The sequence below is a fragment of the Eupeodes corollae genome, chromosome 1 (assembly GCF_945859685.1).
Source record: "Eupeodes corollae chromosome 1, idEupCoro1.1, whole genome shotgun sequence".
Taxonomy (NCBI): Eukaryota; Metazoa; Arthropoda; class Insecta; order Diptera; family Syrphidae; genus Eupeodes; species Eupeodes corollae.
In genome coordinates this window covers 1067960-1089084 of record NC_079147.1, presented here as the reverse complement: position 1 = coordinate 1089084, position 21125 = coordinate 1067960, and the positions used below count along the sequence as shown (strand labels likewise).

The 21125-nt window shown below is 35.1% G+C and overlaps 1 protein-coding gene and 1 non-coding gene across 3 annotated transcripts; one reads left to right on the top strand and one right to left on the bottom strand.

Annotated features, from left to right (window-relative positions):
• Positions 1-3984: 3984 nt before the first annotated feature.
• Trnal-uag (transfer RNA leucine (anticodon UAG)) lies at positions 3985-4064 on the top strand. Its single transcript has one exon. It is a non-coding gene; the product is annotated as a tRNA-Leu (tRNA).
• Positions 4065-6432: 2368 nt separating this feature from the next.
• Positions 6433-21111, bottom strand: LOC129954024 (endoribonuclease Dcr-1). Of its 2 annotated transcripts, XM_056067623.1 has the most exons (13): positions 19724-20819; positions 16317-16483; positions 14312-16017; positions 13957-14253; positions 13666-13905; positions 12347-13603; positions 10563-10701; positions 9273-10483; positions 9094-9204; positions 8898-9027; positions 8201-8841; positions 7758-7999; positions 6433-7694 (listed from the first exon to the last, which is right to left on the bottom strand). In XM_056067623.1, the coding sequence occupies exons 1-13, from the start codon at positions 20344-20346 to the stop codon at positions 7526-7528; spliced, it is 6933 nt and encodes a 2310-aa protein (XP_055923598.1). In that variant the 5' UTR covers positions 20347-20819; the 3' UTR covers positions 6433-7525. The 2 variants fall into 2 exon arrangements, with proteins under 2 accessions (XP_055923598.1, XP_055923597.1); XM_056067622.1 differs by having other exon boundaries at positions 8898-9204; positions 19724-21111.
• Between the last annotated feature and the right edge of the window lie 14 nt (positions 21112-21125).

Sequence of the window (21125 nt, the reverse complement as noted above, 5' to 3'; positions counted from 1 at the left end):
GTAATTGTTTTTTATTTTTAAAGTAATATTGATTTTCTTTTTTTGAAATTCGATATCAAGAAAATGGGTCATCGTTGTTTTACAAAATTGAAATGCAACACGTCTGATAACAAGTTCTAAAAAAGTTGTCAAAAAAAGATAGAAGGAGTGTTTAAGTACTGAAATTTTGCTTAGATTTTAATAACTATTTCTTTAAGAACTCGTCCTTTCCAATCAAAACATGCTTAAGTCATTCCATCTGAGCATAAAATAAATAACTTCTGTTAAAAGCATATAATACCATAATATAATAATTATATAATATTTTCTATTCATTTTTGTTTCATTATTTGGTCATAATATTAGTTCAATGAAGAAAATAGTTTTAGTCGAAATGACTGACCTTAGCTTTAATGAGAGCCCTTAAACGTTTTGGCAATCGAACTATAGTTTTCGTTAACTCTATCTTAAGAGTTTAAAAATTCCTGTAAGAAATCTTCGAGTCACGCTCTAAAATTCTAATCACCAAAAAATATACTTAGAGATTAGAATATGGACTTCCCAAAAGCCAATCTAACCAAAAGCCAAACCGCATCAAGGCTAAATTCGCCAACATAACCCTAAGATGAAGACACCAAAGACATATTCTTCAAGCTCTTGGACAAGACATATGAGCAGTGCCCTGGCTATGACATTAAAATTGTCTTAGGAAATTTTAATGCCAAGCTAGGAAGAGAAGACATCTTTGGCGGCATAATCGGGAGATACAGCCTGCACGACACTACCTCCGGCAACGGATTCGGGCTGGTCGATTTTGCTGCTGGGCGAGACGTTCTGGTAGCTAGTACGCAGTTCACGCATCTTAATATCCACAAGGGGACATGGAAATCTCCTGATCAATCAATCGTCAACCAGATTGACCACATTGCGATATACGCACGACACTTCTCCAGTATCCAGGATATCCGAACATTCCGAGAGGCCAACATTGACTCGGACCACTACCTCGTTGTAGCCAAGGTACGGCTTCGGATATCCCGATCCAAGCCAAAACAAGGAAGTACTGTGAGAAGATTCGACGTTAGACAGCTACAATCGCAAGAGACTGCCATGTCCTTTTCCGATCGAGTCTCTAATAACCTCTTAAGGAGTCCTATGCTTCCTGCATTAAGCATTGAAAACCAGTGGCAACATTGCCTTGCAGCCATCAGAGATGCCGCCTCTGAAGTGCTAGGTTCCACCCGGCCACCACAGCGAAACCCCTGGTTTGACGACGAATGCAGGCAAGCGCACGCAGCGAAACAAGAGGCATACAAAACGCTGCACAAAAGGTCTAGAGATGCTCGCGAGCTCTACGAGCAGAAGAGGAGAGAGGAACACCGGCTTCATAGACGGAAAAAAAGAGAGCGTGAGAAGCGCGCGATCGAGGAGATAGAGGGATGTCACAACAGGAATGAGGTTCGTAAATTTTACCAAAAGGTAAAAAAACCTCCCAAGGGTACCATCCACAAACCAAAGCCTTTAAGGACGATAAGGGGAACATTGTAGTAGAATCGCAGTCTATGTTGAGAATATAGAAAGAACACTTCTCCAAATTATATAATGGCGATGACGAACCGAATTCCGCTGCAAGGGAGATAGAACCACTCAACCTCGGCCACGCAGATCAACAATTCCGCCTACCCGACCTTGACGAAGTGAAGATAGCTATATCTAAACTTAAGTTAAACAAAGCTGCTGGAGCTGACGGCATCGCTGCCGAACTATTCAAAGCAGCAGGCGATGAAGAAAGCATGCCCGATGAGTGGAATCTCAGCATAGTGTGCCCGATACATAAGAAACGAGAACCTCTAAACTGCGCCAACTACAGAGGCATCAGTCTCCTTAACATTGCGTATAAGATCCTCTCTGCCGTATTATGTGAACGTCTGAAGCCATTCGTCAACAACCTGATTGGTCCTTATCAGTGTGGCTTCAGACCAGGAAAGTCCACTATCGACCAAATATTCACACTACGGCAGATCTTGGAAAAAACCCAGGAGCTTCAAATCGATACCCACCATCTCTTTATCGATTTTAAAGCCGCGTATGACAGCATCTATAGGGATGAGCTCTACGGAGCAATGTCTAGTTTTGGCATCCCTGTCAAACTTATCCGTTTGTGCAGAATGACTATGGAGATTGCACGCTGTTCTATCAAGGTCGGAAAAGATCTTACCGATTCATTTGATGTCAAAAAAGGTTTTAGGCAAGGCGATGCACTGTCATGCGACTTCTTCAACATCGTTCTGGAAATAATTGTGCAAAACTCAACCGTCAACACTAGAGGCACAATCTTCCAAAAATCCATCCAATTACTCGGATACGCAGATGATATTGACATAATTGGAAGATCAAAGCGTGATGTCAGTGGAGCGTTTTTGAGCATTGCGACGGAAGCGAAGAATATGGGTTTAGTGGTCAATGAGGGCAAGACCAAGTATATGCTGTCATCAAAAAAGGACACTGAACGACGACGTCTTGGACAAAAAGTCACCATGGACAGCTATAACTTAGAGGTAGTTAAGGACTTTGTCAACCTAGGCACTGCTATTAATACAGACAACGACACCAGCGCTGAAATCAAGCGAAGAATAACTCTTGCAAATCGCTGCTTCTTTGGACTTAGAAAGCAATTGAGAAGTAAAGTCCTCTTTCGAGCATGTAAAATCACTATTTATAAGACTCTCATCATCCCGGTTCTCATTTATGGCGGTGAGGCCTGAACCCTGTCAAAGAAAGATGAGAGTGTTTTAGAATGCTTCGAGAGAAAAATTCTTCGGGTGATTTTTCGTCCCGTACGCATAGATGGTCAAGTTTCTGGTATATGATTGGTAGCTGCCAAAAATTGTCTTCCAATTAAGGGAACCTGATTGAAAAGCTTAATGGAAAGTTTGTCATGAAAAATCTCCAATGTCAATTATACTTATGTCAAAATGAAGTCTAATCATAATTTTCATTTAACTGAAAGCTGAACTTTATTACTCTGTGATTAATTTTTTTTCTGCAAAATTCTATTTTATGTTTTATGCAAAATTGGAGTAATTAAAATTTCTTTAACATACAAAATACAAGTCAAGATGGACTTGTAGCTTGTCTATGAGGAGTGTTTTGAAGACAATTATGTTTCTGGTAGTTTTCGCACGATGAATTGAAGGTAGAGGTTAGTGAAGTAAGGATCTGAGTTTGAAGTTTATTAAACTTCAAAAACAAAGTATTGCCTTGGTCAAAATGAACGTTAAATGGGTAGTCTCAGACGAATTAGGGATTTGAAAGTTAGGCTTGTTTCTAGTATGTGATTGGCCAGCTGCCAAAAAATTACCTTCCAATTAAGCAACTTTGATGGAAAGTTGACTGGAAAGTTAGTCAAGAAAAATTTCCCTAATTATCAAGTTCAGTCTACTTCTATCAAAATGACAGGTGATAATGTTTTTTCATTCAACTGAAAGCTAAACTTCATTACTCTATGATTTGTTTATTTCCTGCTTTCTGTAAAAGGGTTCCTTGTCAATTTGGAAAAGAAATACAATACAAAATACAAATCGTGGTGAATTTGTAGCTTGCCAGTTATCTGAACCTGCCCAATAAGACTCTCAATCTGATATTTAAAACGTGACTTATTGTAAGTTGTATAACTTAACATGGCAGGCCTGCTTAGATGCCAAAATGTTGTGCTGGAAATTTAACCTTTAAAAGTATCTTAACTTACAAACCACACATTATAAAAAGAATGACACTATTTTTAATATTACCGGGCCCTTGAAGAAGCATCAGGGCCCGGTTGATTGCCCTTTCTTATAACTCCCTGTTGTTTTTATCTACTGTGTTTGATAGTCTATTCTAAATCTATTCAATTTAGTTTTGAAATTTAGAACAAAAGTTAAAATATTTTTAAAAATTGAACTATAATTAATTAAAATTGGTTCTAAATGTGTGAGTTTTGCATGTAAAAAAGGCCATTTCAAGGGCAGCGTGGCCGAGCGGTCTAAGGCGCTGGTTTTAGGCACCAGTCCGAAAGGGCGTGGGTTCGAATCCCACCGCTGTCAGTACATTTTGCACTTTTCTACTCCTTATTTTTGTATTCATTTGATTATTATTAACTGTTTATAGAGTATAACTTTTTCTTGAATACTTCTCGTATTTGTATATTAAGTTAACTAATTCTACTTCAAGTACCCGCATTGAGCTACTTAAGTATGTTAGGTTTACTAAATGTTTTCAACCCGACTGTTTCAGATTTTTAGACATAAAATGAGACCCTTAAGTTAGACATACAACCGAGAAAATTTGCCTTGGTAGACTTATAATTTTTTAGAAACTCAAATGGCTCTGCAGAGTTATCTAATAATTGAAATTGTCCATTTTCTTACAATTCAGTTTTGCAATTACCTTCAAATGATTCGACAAAGTCCAATCACAAGTGGCTGTAGTGAGAAACAGTTTCTGAATACTAAGGCTCATTGGAAAATATTTTCCCAGTTGCTTTCAATGTTTGAGTTTATTTTGTATTTAAGTACACATGATATTTATACATATCTAAAAAACGCGTAGAATCAGAAATTATGCTCTTAGTTTGTAGGCAAGTGAGCTTTACCATCTTTTTAATGCAGTATTTTGGGTAAAAAAACGATAAGTTTCCATTTCTATTATCTTGTGTAAGTTCCCGTTTTTAAGGTAATATGTAATTGATCTACGCTTTATTGGTTTCTTATGTAACAACAAGTTTTAAAAACTAAATGTTCACTGTGGCGTATGTGGAATATTTTTTTTTTTTATAAATAAAATCCAAACTTTTTTTGATCAACGAAGTACTGGGAAAATTTAAGAGATGCTCATCAAAATTATGGATTTTTCCAAGTATGGTTGTTCAATTTACTATATTAGGAATAAGATCGACAAATATTCCGTTTATGCTTCAACTAGCTACACCTTTAACTGGTTTTGGAGGTGTGGTTATAAACTACAATCGGGCAGAAATTTTGTGAGCTATGACTTTGTTTAGGATCCTTTCGAGGATAAATTTTGTACAAAATATTTATTATACATTTTATACGGCTGTGATCTCAAGAACTATGATTCTAAATATCATTCGCGAAAGCAACCTAAATAAAATTTAAACTTCCAAAATCTGATAGTTCAATGAAATCAACATAAGAATGACATTCAGCCTTATCACAGGCCCCGTCGTAATAGATTCGTAGTACGAACCCCGAATGATTGTATCATTGGTCCCGTCGTACTAAAAAAATATGCTACGAAATTCGGAGTTCGTGAAAATTGGTATCACTAGCCCCGAATGAATAGGAAGTTTGGCAGTTTTTTCTACGAACAATTATTTTGATCGGAGTTTTTAAAACGAACAAAAAATTAAGCTTGCGAAGATAAATTAAATAAAAATAAAATATATGAAAAGAATCATGTAAGTTTTACTATTGTTTTAATGTGAAAGTGATTGCCTATGGGCAAATAAAGTTATCACAAATAAAATTCAATTCGAAAGGATTTATGAAAAGTCTTCAAGAAAAAATTGAAATTGCCCAAGGATTTTCAAAAATCCCTATGGAGGAAGTGAATTCGTTTAAAAATAGAGTTAAATAGTTAAAGACCCACCTTCTAAGGACACCTCTAGTTGGAAAAAAGTAAATTGAATAAATTAGTCCAAACTTTTTTATAATTTAATTTAATTCTTAAGTGTGGTTAGATTGAAAGGCATAAATCAAGAGGAAAATGGTTGAGAACAAAAAAAAATTGCAAAGCTACAGGTGGCGGAGCAAATAGAATGCATTTTTTTAGCAGTCTCGAAGAAGGTGTCAAGAATGTATGAACTTTGACCAGCGGAATAAAAGATCCACAATCTTTTGGATTCCAAAATTCCTCCGAGCCTTTAGAATCAAATGAACCTTGTGAAGAGAACTAACTTGCCGATGTTTCGATGTCATCAGACGTAGTTGATGTGAGAAATGTTCCACGGCGTCTTCCAACCACTTCGCATCAATCATATGATTCATCCAGTCTTCGTGTATTTTCTTCATTTATTGCAAATATTGCAACGACAATACTATCAATTTTGAAAGACAAAAACAAATAAAAACAAGATCAAATCGAAAGATGAAAAACGAACTTTTATTTAATTTTCTTATTTTGACGCATATCAGCTGTGTATTTCTGTGTGCCAATGCTTTCTTGAATTCGTTGGGGGCTTATGATGTAAATGTATTCGTATTCGTAGCGTAACACAATTTTCGGGGACTCGCTACGAGGGACTCTGTGATAGGGGTGATTAAAATTCAAGAAAATTTAAAAAAAAAAACTAAAAAAGTTGTCTTTAACATACTGTCAAAGATCATTTCAAATATAATTAACTTTTTAAAATTTGTTTTGTCCAGTATAATAAATAAATAAAAAGCAAATCAGTAAATTTAATTACTTGTTTATTGTTTTATTTTTATTTTGTTTATTTTAGATTTTTAGGAAACAATAATTTTACTTATAAAATTTATTATCATCGATACAATTATTTTTTTTCTAAATTTACTTCTATCAAAAACTTTATTGTAATAGTATTTCAAACTGGTAAAAATCTACAAATTTCAATACCTATACATAATTTATTATTATTAATGTAGCTTTAATGATTTAAAACACCAAGAAAGAGCTTTTGTTCGTTTTGTTTTAGTTTTTTACTTTCCCAAATCATTGCATGTTTTTGGTATTGCTTTTTAGTTTTTTCTTGTTAACAATTGCACTTATTCGTTAAAACATTGGCTTTATAAACACTAAATTTTGCTAGAAAACTATGAAGAAAATAAATGTTTGCAATAATAATAAATGTTATCTTTTTTTTGGAATACTAACATAAAATACAACATTTTGAACATTTTTTAAACGATTAGTATTGGAGAAAAATTAATAAGACTAAGTGAGAAATTAAATTTTCTAGTAAATTGTATAAGTATGTCTCTTTCTAATTGTTTTACTACATAAATACGATTGTATATATATAAAAAGATAAAGAAGATACAAATATTGATTATTTAGGTTATTGTAAGCGAATTTTCGTACCTGAAAGAAAAATAAATTTCAAAAAGAAGTTTTACATAATCATTTTCTATTTCTTGAAGATAGTTTTTCCTAATACATTAGTTTTCACATATTATGCGTCTTGGTTTTCTTTTGTGGCACAATAACTTTTGGTTTATACATTTTTAATACACGAATCCGCCACTAAACTTTTAACTTAATGTTTCATTTTAAAAATGATTAAGTGTTTACCTACTTTTTAAAGTGTATTGTTATTGCTCTTATCTGTATAAATTTTAAGTTTTTACTTTAACATGAACTGTAGGCTTATAAGCTCGAGGTGGTTTTGTTGTCATACTTATGAGATCAACAAATAAAAAAATAGAATTCGAGAAAACTCACTTCTAATCCTCAATTTTTAAATTGAAATGCAACTGCTTACATAAATAACTACTCTATACAATAATTGGCTTTCCTCTTTTTCTTGTTAATGTTTCTTTGATATGTGTCCTTGTTTTTTCAGTTGACGCAATGCACATTTAGCAGCAGTACATTTGGCTATTCGATAATTTCGACCAATGCCACGGAATGTTCCCTTGCAAAATACTTCCACCGTGACCCTCACACGTCGTCCATCGGCAAGTTTTTCTGGTTTTCTGTTTAACATACAAATAAAAGCATTAAAAAAAGTGTTCTAAAATTTGGATGGTTTTTCTTACCCGAATTTCGCAGTTTCCGGTTCTAATTCGAGTAACTCTCTTATTGGAGATTTTGGCACTGAATTACTAAACTGCTCGATTTCAGGTTTCATCATATTACTATATATTTTCCAAACAACGTCCAACGACATATTTGAGTCAAGAAAAATGGCACCTGCAATGGATTCGAACACATCTCCCAATGCCTTAGGCACTTCCACATCTTCAGCATCATCACATTCTTCTTCGGATAACAAATAATACTGGAATGAAAAAAAGTATAATTGAAACTTTATTTCAAAACAAACAACAAAATAACTGTTTGTGGAATTCAAAATAAAACGAAAATGAAATTCTGTCTATAATAAAGACTAAATCTTTTAATGTAAGAAAATCATTACGAGTCATATTTAAAAGGATGGAATAATCATATTTAGTTAAGTAGCAAAACCTTGTTTACTTACCTCCTCACTTATACTGTGTCCATTTTCGTGTTGTATTCGAACAAATCTATCGATAACTTCATTTAATCCTGGTGACAAATGTCTAAAATATTTATGGAAGCCATGTCGAACGGCGAGCGAAGCAAATATTGTATTATTGACCAAGGCTGAACGTAAATCAGTCAACGCTCCAGGAGAATGTTGTCGCGGATCCTCGTAAAGATGTCGAGTTATGAGATAATCTAAAACAGCATCCCCCAGAAACTCAAGCCTCTGATAACAGTCGGTTAAACGATTCGGCGAGTAGCTAGCGTGTGTCATGGCTTGAAGAAGATACGAACGATCATTGAAGCTGTAACCAATTGCTGCCTCAAACTCTGAGTAACCATCAAGCAATGACTCTAGTTGCTCTCGAGGATTGGGTGCAAATTCTAATAGAGGGGACTTTGGGGCTGACCAAGAACCGTAAACTATGATTTCATCGTTCTCATCCGAAGGTCGAGTACTTCCAGGAATTCGAGGAACATTAGGGTCATATTTTTGTTTTATGGCAGGGAGAACTCGAATTCCAAGCCATGCCATGAAAAGTAGAGCACCCCTCGGACCACACTCAATTAAATACGCCCCAATTAAGGCTTCAACGCAATCCGCCACAGATTTATCTAAGCCAAGTAATAAATTTAATGTGATATGATTTTTATTTTAAAGAATCATTTACCTGGAATGCTGTGCTGAGTTACTAAGTTGTAAGGAATGAGAGATTGAAAATCAAAGTCACTACCATCGGCACTATCAGGTGTCATACATTCATTCCTATCACATCTTGGAAAATCACTGTTGACATCACCCTTTAAAAATTTAATTTTTGTGTTGATAATGTGATGTAATTTAGCGTTATGAACCTTAAAACTTACATTTAACTGTCCCAATTGTTCAGCTTTCTTCCGGACCAGTTCACAGAGCTCTTCACTACTTAATTGCTTTATATTAGGCAAGTCAGCTAGCTTCCAATGATGGGGAGGAATCTATTTGAAAATAGATAAGATTTTAGTTGAATTTCAATTGTCAAAGCAAATCTCTTTCATTTTCATACCCTTGCTTTGATTAGAGTTTTTTCTAGTTCTCTCGGCACATAATAGCAGGGCGGTAACCAATTATCATGGGGTTCGAATTTTGTCGCGATCATACACTCCCCAAGCATTTTCTTTCTTCCCAGTCGGTAAAGATTTAAATTGGCAACTTGTTTCGATCGCAAATGGCTTAATTTGCCTTCATGTACATTCTCATAAGTTATGTACAAGTATGTTGTTATGGCATATTTGAGAAACGAATCACCAATTGTTTCCAATCTTTCGAGGTTAATGCCATCGTTAGCGTTTGACATCGTGAGTCCTTGCAGAATAATACTTGGACTTGGGCCAGGATGGCCAATCAGCTCTGGCTGATTATCAAAGCTAAAATCTATTTCCTTAAGATCGATAGGCTTGGCTTGAATTGGTTTAGATTGTTTTTTATTTTTATTTATATCTCGATCGAAGTTCACAAGAACTTCTTTTTCGCCTCCGGATGTTAACGAATAATGGTCGTTGAAGCTATCAAACATATCACCATTTCCATCTACATAGTACTTTTCTATTGAATTTCCTTCCAAGTAAAGTCTGTTTAGTTTTTCAACATCTGTTATGGATAGCTGCAAGTCCTGTAAGTCTCTTTTCTTAAGGGCTATGTAGCACATTATTATATTCTCATCCAGATATGGAAACAATTGTTTTATGCTTGCAAAGTTCTTGGAATATCTTTCTTCTGTTATGGTTTGTTTCTTGGGCAAATTAAGCAGATGACTAGATCGAACTAGCATTCCCGATGAGTGAATTTCTTTCTTTAACCTTTCAGTCGACAGCAAGAAAGCTTCTTCGGATGATTTTAGTTCGGTTTCTATGTTCGTATCCACACCATCGAAATTATATCCTACTTGCAAGTTCTTGGTCACTTGATAGTCACGTTCGTTTGCTATGGTATCTTGGATTATTGACATTTGTTTTTGGCGTTTAAGTATTTCATCTTCGGTCTCTATTGCTTCGGCCACATTGTCCGATGTAAATTCGATTCGTAGAGGACCATCGTTCTCATCTCCACTGCTGGATAGAATTTCATCATCGAAATCATAGTTGGAAGTTAGTGATTCATCTGAGCTGTAAATGAAGCTTGAGTTCTTTTTTCGGTTGAGTTTACTTTTAACTGAATCTTCAACATCCCAGAATGTTGGTGAACCGTAACGAGTTGGTTTATCTGTTTTAATTATGTCTACAAATTGAATAAACAAATATTGATACAAAAAACAAATATGTTATATACGGTTGCATATATATGATGCTAAACTTACCGTATTCAGTTTTGCAAAAGCTTACATTTGGAGGAAGGAATTCCGAACAGAATTCTTCATCCTCCATGTCAGTATCTTCTTCGCTCATACTGTTTGCCATGTCGTTGGACCATGTTCCGATTTCGATGAATGTATCAGCCTACAATAAATAGAAAAATTCAAGATTTAAAGTGTAACTTTTGCTTGACTGTTTAGAATCTTATAATTGACATATCGAAATCAGTGATAAAGTTTCCTAGAAACTAAATTCTTGGAGATATCTGGGATATGCATTTAATATACAGATGGTTTAAAAACAAAAGAAGGGGTTGGTGGAGGTGTGTACTCTGAACGACTGAAATTAAGTCTCTCATTCCGCCTTCCCAATCATTGTAGCGTGTTCCAGGCAAACCTATAAGCGATAAAAGAAATGTTGTCCTGGCTTAAAGTAAACATGATATCAACATCTAATATTCGTATATTCTTAGATAGTCAGGTCGCTATAATTCGCCAGGAACGGTACAGTGCGGCCCATCCTACCAAGTTTGGCATACCAATCGCTCCTTGTAAATTGTTGCTAATGCAAGACGCTATGAAGAAGGCAAACACCTGGTGAAACAACATCAGCCTTCAAGGTGCTTGCTATCTCTAAGCAGATCGCATATAAGCTCGATAATAGGTGGGTGCCATAACCGGACACTGTCTAATAGGAAAGCACGCCACGCGACTAGGCGTATTCCCAACGGCTTTTGCAGAAGCTGTATGGACGAGGAAAAGTAAGAAACAATTCTTCATCTTCTCTGTACATGCACTGCTTTGGCTCAAAAACGTAAGAATTACCGAGAATTCTTCTTTAACGATCTAAATCATATCAGCATAATCAGGCTCTCACTTTCCTAAGGGAATCAAACTGGTTCCACTGAGCTTAGGAGGAAGCCTCAAGATTCAGGTGGTATCACAATGGGCCAATAAACTGGCCTTAGTGTGTCCGTTTCCATAATGGACATCCACTTTAACCTAACCTAACCTAACCTGGGATATACATATCGTCCAAAAAGTATCCGTACAGCAGCTTTCTTTTTGTTTGATTCTGAGATAAAATATTTAAAACGACAATCAATTTTTTTTTAGATTTGGTAAAAGGGTGAAGGTGGAAACTAACTTTTTTTCAATATTATCACTTGGGTTTTTACATTTATTCCTACTACTTTAAAAAAAACACTGGCACTGTTACGGAGACTTTTTGGACTATGCGTACATAATTTAACTTAAACTTTAATGGAGATAATATACTAATATCAATAGGATAAGACTAAGTACTGAACTGGACTTAACGTCATAGTAGTAATTTCTAATAATTTAAGGAGTTTTTCTATCTCGGAGTAAGCATTACCTTCACAAATCACATTTTAGTGGAGATTTGGCGAAGAAAAGTCTAGGAAACCACTGCTACTTTAATTTGGCAAAACTAATTGGTTCAAAACTTCTCACTCAAAAGACAAAGAGTACGCCCACAATACCCTCATATTCCCAGTATTGCTATACAGTTCTGAGTGTCGGATAAAACGAATATGTAAGAATTAAGCTCTTTCGAAAGAACAATTCTTCGTCGAATATGTGAAGAATCCGAATGGTGGAGAAGATATAATCGCTAACTCTATAGGCCGTACAAAGATGTGGATGTAGTTTAAAACGTTTAAACACATCCACTTCATTGTTTAGGGAATATCTAGGGCATAAACAACAACGTTCTAACTAAGAGAATCCCAGAAATAAACAAATAGTTTGATTATTTTTTAACTTACCTTAAGTTTTTCTTCTCCCTCTAGGACTATTTCGTTTGCTGATTTCTCAACCTTTACAACTTCGGGCTCCTCTAACACAACTTTCTTCTCTTCCTTCACGACATCTGCTACTTTTTCTTTGATTTCAGGGGCAACCTGAGGTGGGGGTTTCGTTTCACATTTGGTTTCATCTACGATTTCAGTCTTTGACTCTTTGTTCTTTTTCAACACTTCAGCTAAGCTCCAGCCAAAATCGAGAATAGGCCACTCGAAATTCTCATCTTCGATTTCCATACATCCTAATGCAATGTCATGGGATACTTTCTTGCGAATTTCATCGGCTAGCAAAAGTCCATTAACTCGATATAGAATGCATGGCAAACAAACTGCTGTTCTCCACAGCGAGGCAGGAAATGGGTGAATTGTGCACAGCTCCGGCACCAATATTTGTTTTTGTTCAAGATTTTCTCTTTTTGCACGCTTTGTTTCTTCCGAACTTGTGGGCAAAGCTACTCCTTTCCTATTTACATATCGAGGAGTAAGGAAATTAAGCCTGGCACTCGTGTGGTCTACGTCGAGTAGAGGTTGATGAGCGTTTTGAATTGTGATTCCATACTTAACAAAGTAATAGTGCTTGAATGTGTTGTAGTTTTCACCGGGAAAACAACTCAACGGTGTTAAATGAGGACAAATTTCCGCAACATAGAAGTACTGGGGCTGATCTTGGTTTCTGTACCAAGGCATAACAACTGCATCTTTGAACTTATTAGCATCGAATTCTCTATTCTTTCTCACTTCATCGGGAACAATTTGTGGCATCATATTGCAATCCCTTGCTATTGTTTCTAGAAAGTCCCAGTCAATAACAATTTCACTGTTTTTATTTCTAATTGTCGGGACAATGAATACACAATTTTCCGTTGAATCAACATCGAAGAGCATAAGGAACTTTTGCAACCTTAAAACATTACTAAAAGTGTAATTGACAAACGTATTTATCCGATCCACTTGATCATCAGTCAAAACAATTCGTTTTTTTGAGAGGTCTATTGAAACTTTTACCTCTCCGGAACGTGTGAATATAGGAAATGAGCTGACTTTAGGAATTTTTTTTAAAGTAAGTATACCAAAGCCCTGCAAAGCCTCCTCGGGTGGATAGATTTTTCGGCCTCGTGTATTTTGTTCCTCAGGAATGGGACACTGCAGAGTCAAGTTGATGTAGTACAAATATGATACAGCTCCTGCCGTGGGACGACAATTGGAAAACTCTGATGCAATCTATGAATTAAAGTATTGATTTTGAGAGGTCAACGTTAATACCTATGTTAAATATGTCTTACACGCTTGTAGTAATACTGGCGACGTTTGGTTGTTCCCGGTCGGGGTTCTGCGTTATCCGTTACAATTTGTTCATCTATTTTTTCCAGTTCAAATTCTTCCCAATCGGACTCGAATGCTTTGAATCCTTCTTTTCCAATGGGCTGCAAGGTGTTGTCGAGTTCTCCACACAAATGCAACTCTCTACATGCCTGAAGCGCTACCATACGTCGTGCAAGAATTTTTGTGGGCATTGGTAAACCCTTAAAAAATCAATCAAGAAATCAAATCATCATCACACGACGAAAACTTACCACTATATCATATTTCAAGGGAGAGTTTATTGGCAGGCGGAGTGTGTATTGAAACACATCTTTCCCACAACGCTTCGTTTTTGCACACCTCGATAGTGGAGTTAGTTTGGTGAATGTATCACTTGGCAATTTGGCACAGTATTTATTAATGAGAGCAATTGCTGAAGAAAGGTCGACAGCAGCACCTGTTAACAGCTCCGGTAGAGGCTTGTAGGGTTCAATGCAATTTGTAAATTTATCGGCTTCTTGGTGTTCGGTCTCACCGGGCTCAGTGTTGGCACATTTTTGAAGGAGCATCTAAATATATTTTTTATAACAAAAAAAATGCATTTTTATTTATTAGACAATAATTTACCTTTTCGATTTCACGATACTGCGCTAAACGGTCAACCATTTCGTTTGTAGCATTTTCCATATCCTGAATACCACTCTCGCAATCGCTATTGTCGTTTATTTGTTCCTCAGTATCTTCCACAGCACACTTATATTCCTCTGCTTCTATGTGCTTAGAAGATAAGTCTGCACTTTCTTCTAATTCAATGTCGCCGTTAGTAATAGACTTCAATTTATTATTCGAACTAACGCTAGAATTAATTAACTCAGAAATGGGAACAACTTCGAACAAGTTCTCAAAATCTTTCTTTTTTAGCCTCTTCCTCTCAGATTTATCCTCCGTCGAAGTTTTCGATTCTGATGATGTGTTCAGACATTCTGTTGAGCCAGTTTGGTTTTCATTAGAGGACTGGTAGGAAATATCTGAAATGCGTTTACTTTTTTCGATGCTCTTTGGCAATTTGACAACTCCAACGGCAAGCGATCGAGCTATTACTTCGGGGTTGAGAATTTTTACAGACGCTCCTGAGGAATGTTCAATTATAATTGGTTTCGGTTGAGATATATCTTCTACAATATCGCTTTGAAGGAGTGCTTCTTTTTTAACATAGTCTTCGGCGCTCTTGGCCGATGCGGTGCAAATAATACGGTGAGATGTATCACTGAGTAATTCTGAATTGCAAATAAATCTTTCTTGAGAGAAATTGGGGCCCACTAATATGATGTGATAAGCTTGTGCTGCCCTTGCTCTGCCTTTGCATTGTACGTAGCTACGATATGTACTGGGGGGGTTCCATCGAACAACCAGGTTACACTTTGGCAAATCTATTCCTTCTTCGAGAACTGAAGTGCCAATTAACAGATTACAATCGTGTATTCTGAAGCGTTTTAAAACATCTTCTTGCCTTCGGTGTTCTAGCTCGGCCTCTTTAGGTTCTGCTATAGGATCGGCTACCCGGTCTGTTGTAAATTGACATTTTAAGAACTTAAGTTGACCGTCATGGCGACTCATTTCGGCGAGCAAGTCGAAGAGAACCTTAGCAGTGTATTTATTATTACAGAAAATAATTCCACACAACGCATCTGGATCGCCGAATGCATCTCGATTGTGCCTCCGAGCGAAGGGTCTCTTTTTATGACGACTATTTTGGTTTCGGCGGTTTTTCAAGGAGTTCACAAGGCTATTAGGGCCATTCATGTGGCTATTCTCATTGTGGTTAGTATGGTTAGCATGATAGCTTGTATAATTCGTCTTCAAAAGCGGGTCAAGGTTCTCAATTATATCTTTGGAAATGGATTTACTCAAATTCTCAACGGTGTGAAATGTGTTTTCCAGATTTAGTTTGAGTTTGTGGAAGTTAAGTTTGTCAATTTCTTTGGTTATGTTGCCTAATTGTTCGTTTTCACTAATTTGCTCTTCTGGTTTGAAAAGCCGGAGGACCTCTAGAAGTCGGAGAACTTTGGGACTGGAGTATTTTTCAACTCTTTCTCTTTCAGTTGGAATCTCGTGGAATGCCTGCTCGCATAGAGTATGAATTTCGAGGAGAGCTGTTATGACCATACAAAGCAACAGGTAATGTCTTTCGTATGGAGTTTTAATTTTTTGTTTTTCTATTTGTTGAATTAGACTTATAGCCACTCGATCGGCACACCAGGGTCCCATTTCATGTAAGGCTTCTAAGTAAATATCTAAGAATTGAGTAGGTTCTATCTTCGGGTCAGGAATACCTGTGAAAACATCAACATACATTTAATCTTTGAGGAAACTATAATATAAGCAAAATGTAACATATGAGTTTATCGTTTTTAATTGTTAATTGATAAATAAACAAACCAAAATATTTGTTTAATGCAACAGGATAACATCAATAATATTGTTGTCTGGATGTACATTTTTGGAATTTAAATTAAAAAATAAATAATTGTTTGAATACAAAATAAACAAATTCTACCTCTACTGGTATAAGCTAATAATAAAAAGATTTTTGTTTTCCATGAAAAAGAAAATGACAAAAAAATGTATGTACCTTTCAACTCTTCCAGGAATTCGTCACTGTATATCTCCGACGGATCGTATCTGTGGTCCTTTAAGAACGCTTTTCGTGTGCAAACTACATCTTCTAAAATCATCGTCAGCTTACTCTTTTTGGGTGGATCACATTGAACAATAAACTCAGTAGGTTTTGTGCAATACCTATAGGATATAATTTAATTAATAAGAATATAAATATCGTAAAAGGTATGTCTTAAATACGGTTAAGTTGGGTTTCATTAAAATATGCTTGAAAATTAAATTCAGTGCTACAAGGATACTACTTTGTTGTCGATTGGTTATTATCTGCCTTAAATCAAAAATTCAGTCAAACTTCGCTATTACGAACTTCTACATTACGAAGATCTCTCTATAACGAATTTATTTTGAGTACACATCTTTTTGGTTACTTTTTTGGTATGTTTTGATCTCCTCATAACGAATTTCCATAAAGCGATTTCCTGTCTACAACAAACAAATTTTGTTGCTGGAAATCCAAATCTCATACGTTCTTGTTTCCAAATAACTATTTTTTTCAAATAATTATCTGTTAAAAACAACAGCATGCAGAGAAAAAAAAACCTTATAAGAGTTTTTCCCAAGATTTTAAATGCAAGCATTCTATCTGTGTTCAGAGGCATCAGGGAATATAATTGAAAATGTCTCGAAGTAGCGTTTCTCTTGGGAAAAAGTTGTTGATAATTAAAAAAACAGATATTGATAAGCAATTTGGAATTCATCCCAGTAGCTTATCAACAATTACAAAAAAAAAACAAAGCAGCAATTTTAAGAAATGTAGAAAACGAGGAATTCATTGCTAAACGCAAAAGACTTCGGAAATGTCTTTCGAGGATATTGATGAAGCAATGCTAAAAAGGATAACCGCCGCTCGTGGTAGGAATCTTCCTATCTCTGAACCATTGATGAGACAAAAGGCCAAGGAGTTCGCCAATGTAATGGGACACGAAGATTTCGAAGCAAGTACAGGATGGTTGGACAAGTTTAAGAAACGGCACGGAATCGTTCAAAAAAACTTATGTGGGAAAGTGCTGGTGTCAACACACAGGATCGTGATGATTGGGTTATAAATGTTTTGCCACGATTGGTAAAACATTTCTGCAAAAACGACATCTTTAACAGTAATGAGAATGGTTTGTTTTTTAAATGCTTACTTAATGAAATTCTGGCATTTAAAAATAAGAAATGCTTTGGTGGAAAACAGAGCAAAGAGAGAATTACTATTCTTCTAGCAAGCAATATGACTGGATCGGAAAAGCTTAAATTTTTAAAAAATTGCTTTTAAAGTTGAACAAAAAAATTTGCTTCGCAAAAGAGGAAAGTTTTTTTTTGTTGATAATTGCACGGCGAATCCTATGTAAAAGATAAATTGACAAACATTGAGGTTGTCTACAAATGGACGAGAGGAAACCTGTTTGGGCCATAGACTTGCTACAACCCGTTCTTAATATAAGCAAAGTCCGGAAAACCGAAGCAATTGCAAATTATTTTAGAAAATCAGGTTTCTCTAAAGTGGCATGCATACTCATTAGGCTGAAGAAGACTTCCTTTCATTATCTGATATAGCTGCTCTACAATCGCCATTTAGAGCAACAGCAAACAATATTGCATCATTTGAAGATTACGTTAATGTTGATGTTGATGTTCAGACAAGAGACAACCCGTCCGATGTAGATATTCTCTGTAGTGTTTTGGAAAATCGTGGAGTTGAACTTATTTTCGGTATGTATATTATTTTATTAGTTATCTTACGTGCGTTGATACACATTCTAATCATATTGCTAAAAAAATGTTTCATAGACTCCGATAAAGATGAGGAAAAGAATTGGCCAGTCAAGAAGAATTGGCGGATACCGATAAGATGTCACCTACATTGGAACGAATTTCTTTATCAATTGACGTCCTTCAAACCTATTTGGAGATGAAGAGTAACGTACCGACTAATTTATTTGAATCTCTCAATTTATTAGACGATTTTGTTGAACAAGAAAAATGGAAGAATGTAATCCAAACTTAAATCACTGACTTCTTTAAATAAAAGTAAAAACAACAAATTTCTGTATAACGAATTTTCTATATAACGAAATAATTTTACTAAAAATTATAATAAATTAACAAGAATGATTCAAAAGATCATCGAGTTACACAAGTATTAAAAAAGAGTGGGAATAGAAGTACAAATAACATTGAAAGACATTGCTCTTGAATTCCTCTTACATGTCAGGAGACATGACAACAGCATCAACATAAAATTGTAGCTCTTCTAACGTAGGCGACTTAAAACTAAGTATAATTATTTTATTTGTACAAATACCTATATGAGTTTTCGAGAACTCTGAAAGGGGTACGAGACTTAAGCAAGTTTTCGAAGAAGGAACCATGGATTCTAATACATAACTGAGATAATATGGTCGTAGCGGCTTAGCCTAAAAATAAAGCGTTGTAATGAATACATTTATCATTAGATGGCTGATCCTGTGGTGCTAGTAAAAAATTTGGTGTTTCCTTAATTTTGTATTAATGCCAAGAGATTCTTTGACATTTTTCTTGTACTAAGGAAGTTATCAAGCTTCGTATGTCACAATTTTTGAAGTAGTCCATTAATTAAGTGTCTTATTGAAACAAATGACAAGGTTATATGCATTTTGCAAACTATGTATTGAATTTTTTAGTCTCTTAGCAATAAACCGGAAAATTCATTCATTCATTTTGGAGTTAAGAACGCTTTAACTTTTTTAATGTATTCAAAATGAGGCCATTGAGAAATGATTCTCATAGATCCTAGCGAAATAATCATCAACTAAGTCAACAGAAAGAACTTGATATATAATTAATCAAAACGACCCTTATTATTCTTAAGAATTGAATAAAGCTGTAAACTTGATCAGAAAACAATTTTAAGTTGTTGACAATTATTTGTAACAATGTTCAAGGATTCCATGAAATTTTGAATTTAATCTCTTATTGTTACATGAAATATGCATACTAGTTACAGGTCATTAACAAATTTAAAAAAAACTTGAGCTCGCTGAGTAAAGTTTTCAAAGTTTTCTTCAAAATGATGTACCAAACTTTTGATAAAACAAAAATACTCTAGCAAAGGGTTTTGACAAATGTTTTTTTTTATTATAATTATTATTATTATTATACTCTGGAACAGCTATGTACAGCACGAAAAGCTGACCATACTGATGAAATATTAAAGCAAGACACTCACCGATCGAAAGTTAGCAAAGGATAACGTCAATCTTTTAAATTCTTCATAAATATTTTATTAAAATATCGTGAGGGTTAGATGCAATAACTTTTTACTTTTAATTGAATCTATTTGGACCTATCCCTTTTTCTACAAAATACTCCTTATCATTAATTTTACTAATTTACCTCAAAACTGTAACGATGTCACTTGCTGTTTCCGCCTTGCAGTGGACTTTCTTTTCGAGAATCTCAAGCATTGCATTCAAATCTTCCGGAGCACAACCAGCACTGTGCAGAGGGCCAGCCAATGCAAGCACCTTCGGCTTCAATTCAAGTTTACTATAAAAATCCCTAAAAATTAAAAACATATCACTTTGTTCCTTGATTTCATGACAGTCCTCCAATACGATGAGATTCACATTATCCATATTAATGTCACCATTTTTTAACCCGAGCAAACAAGTCTTCGGTTTAAGAATTAAAACTTGGGCTTCCCCGAATTTCACGAGTGGCTTTTCATTTTCATTTTGTTTTGACTCATTATAGACTTTTAGATCAGTCAAGTGATAAATCAAGTTATAGGCAGATTCTCCTGATAAACGACTTAGATAGAGGCTTACTTTTGAGTTATTTTGTCGAAGCTCGCGGGCTTTTTCTTGGAGCAGTTTCAAGGCTATAAATTCTTTGGAAGACTTGTGTCCAAGACATAACATGGTGTTTTGTTCGGACGCCGACGCAAGCAGTTCCACTTGGTAATCGCGAGGGGTAAAGGATGTTGTGTGGACATTATCACACCAATGGAATGCCATTGTACGATTGTTATACTCGAAGCTATTAAGTTTATTTATGTTAAATTAAATTTAAAAAAACACATAACTCTTAAAAGATATCTTGATAACAAAAAGTGAAAAAAAGGAAGGCCCGAGAAGCTTCTTGCTTCCTAGATTTGTGTGATTTGATTTGGGAAGCAAAAAACTGAAATTGTAAACGTCAAATTTAGCTGTGTTCAATTGGTGTGTGGAATAAAATGTTTGTTTAGAAACTCGGAATCATCTTTCATTAAAATCGTGGTGAATATTTATTTTTGATTTCGCACAGCACAACATCCATTAACGTTTTAGATTAGGTGACGTATATTTAGCTATGTTTATAATTTTAATTATAATTTACATTATTTATTTAATTGCATTTACAATTTCAAAATATTTCTACATTTTTTGGGTGTTCATTGAAAATGTGTCCTACTTTAAGTTTTTAAATTTATAAAATATCGCATATTTAAGTTAGTTTGTTTTTAAGCTATAATCTTTAAATATAAAAGTTAGTTTGTTCATAACAATTTGTTGTTAAATGTTTAAACACTTGAGCATTTTCAACCTTCTTTTATTAGGTGTGCATCGGTTACTGTATAGTACTGTCTTAATTGTATCTCTTGTAATCTTTGTCGAAAACCTGCAGAACCCAAAAATTATACTTATAATGGGGTTGTATTTAAAATGTCATACAATGCAGTTTGATGTAGTAGTTCTGTAAAACGGCGCAGGTGCAGTTTCGGTCGTTCTTTTGCAACCTGTATAACTTTTAATAT

What these genes read in the sequence shown, in the direction of transcription:
- LOC129954024 (XM_056067622.1), bottom strand. Translation starts at nt 20,346, where the DNA reads ATGGCATTCCATTGGTGTGATAATGTCCACACAACATCCTTTACCCCT. An exon ending in ATTCCTGGAAGAGTTGAAAG is followed by an intron (nt 16,018 to 16,316) that starts GTACATACATTT and finishes ATGTTTTCACAG; the next exon opens with GTATTCCTGACCCGAAGATA. An exon ending in CCTTGAAATATGATATAGTG is followed by an intron (nt 13,906 to 13,956) that starts GTAAGTTTTCGT and finishes TGATTTTTTAAG; the next exon opens with GGTTTACCAATGCCCACAAA.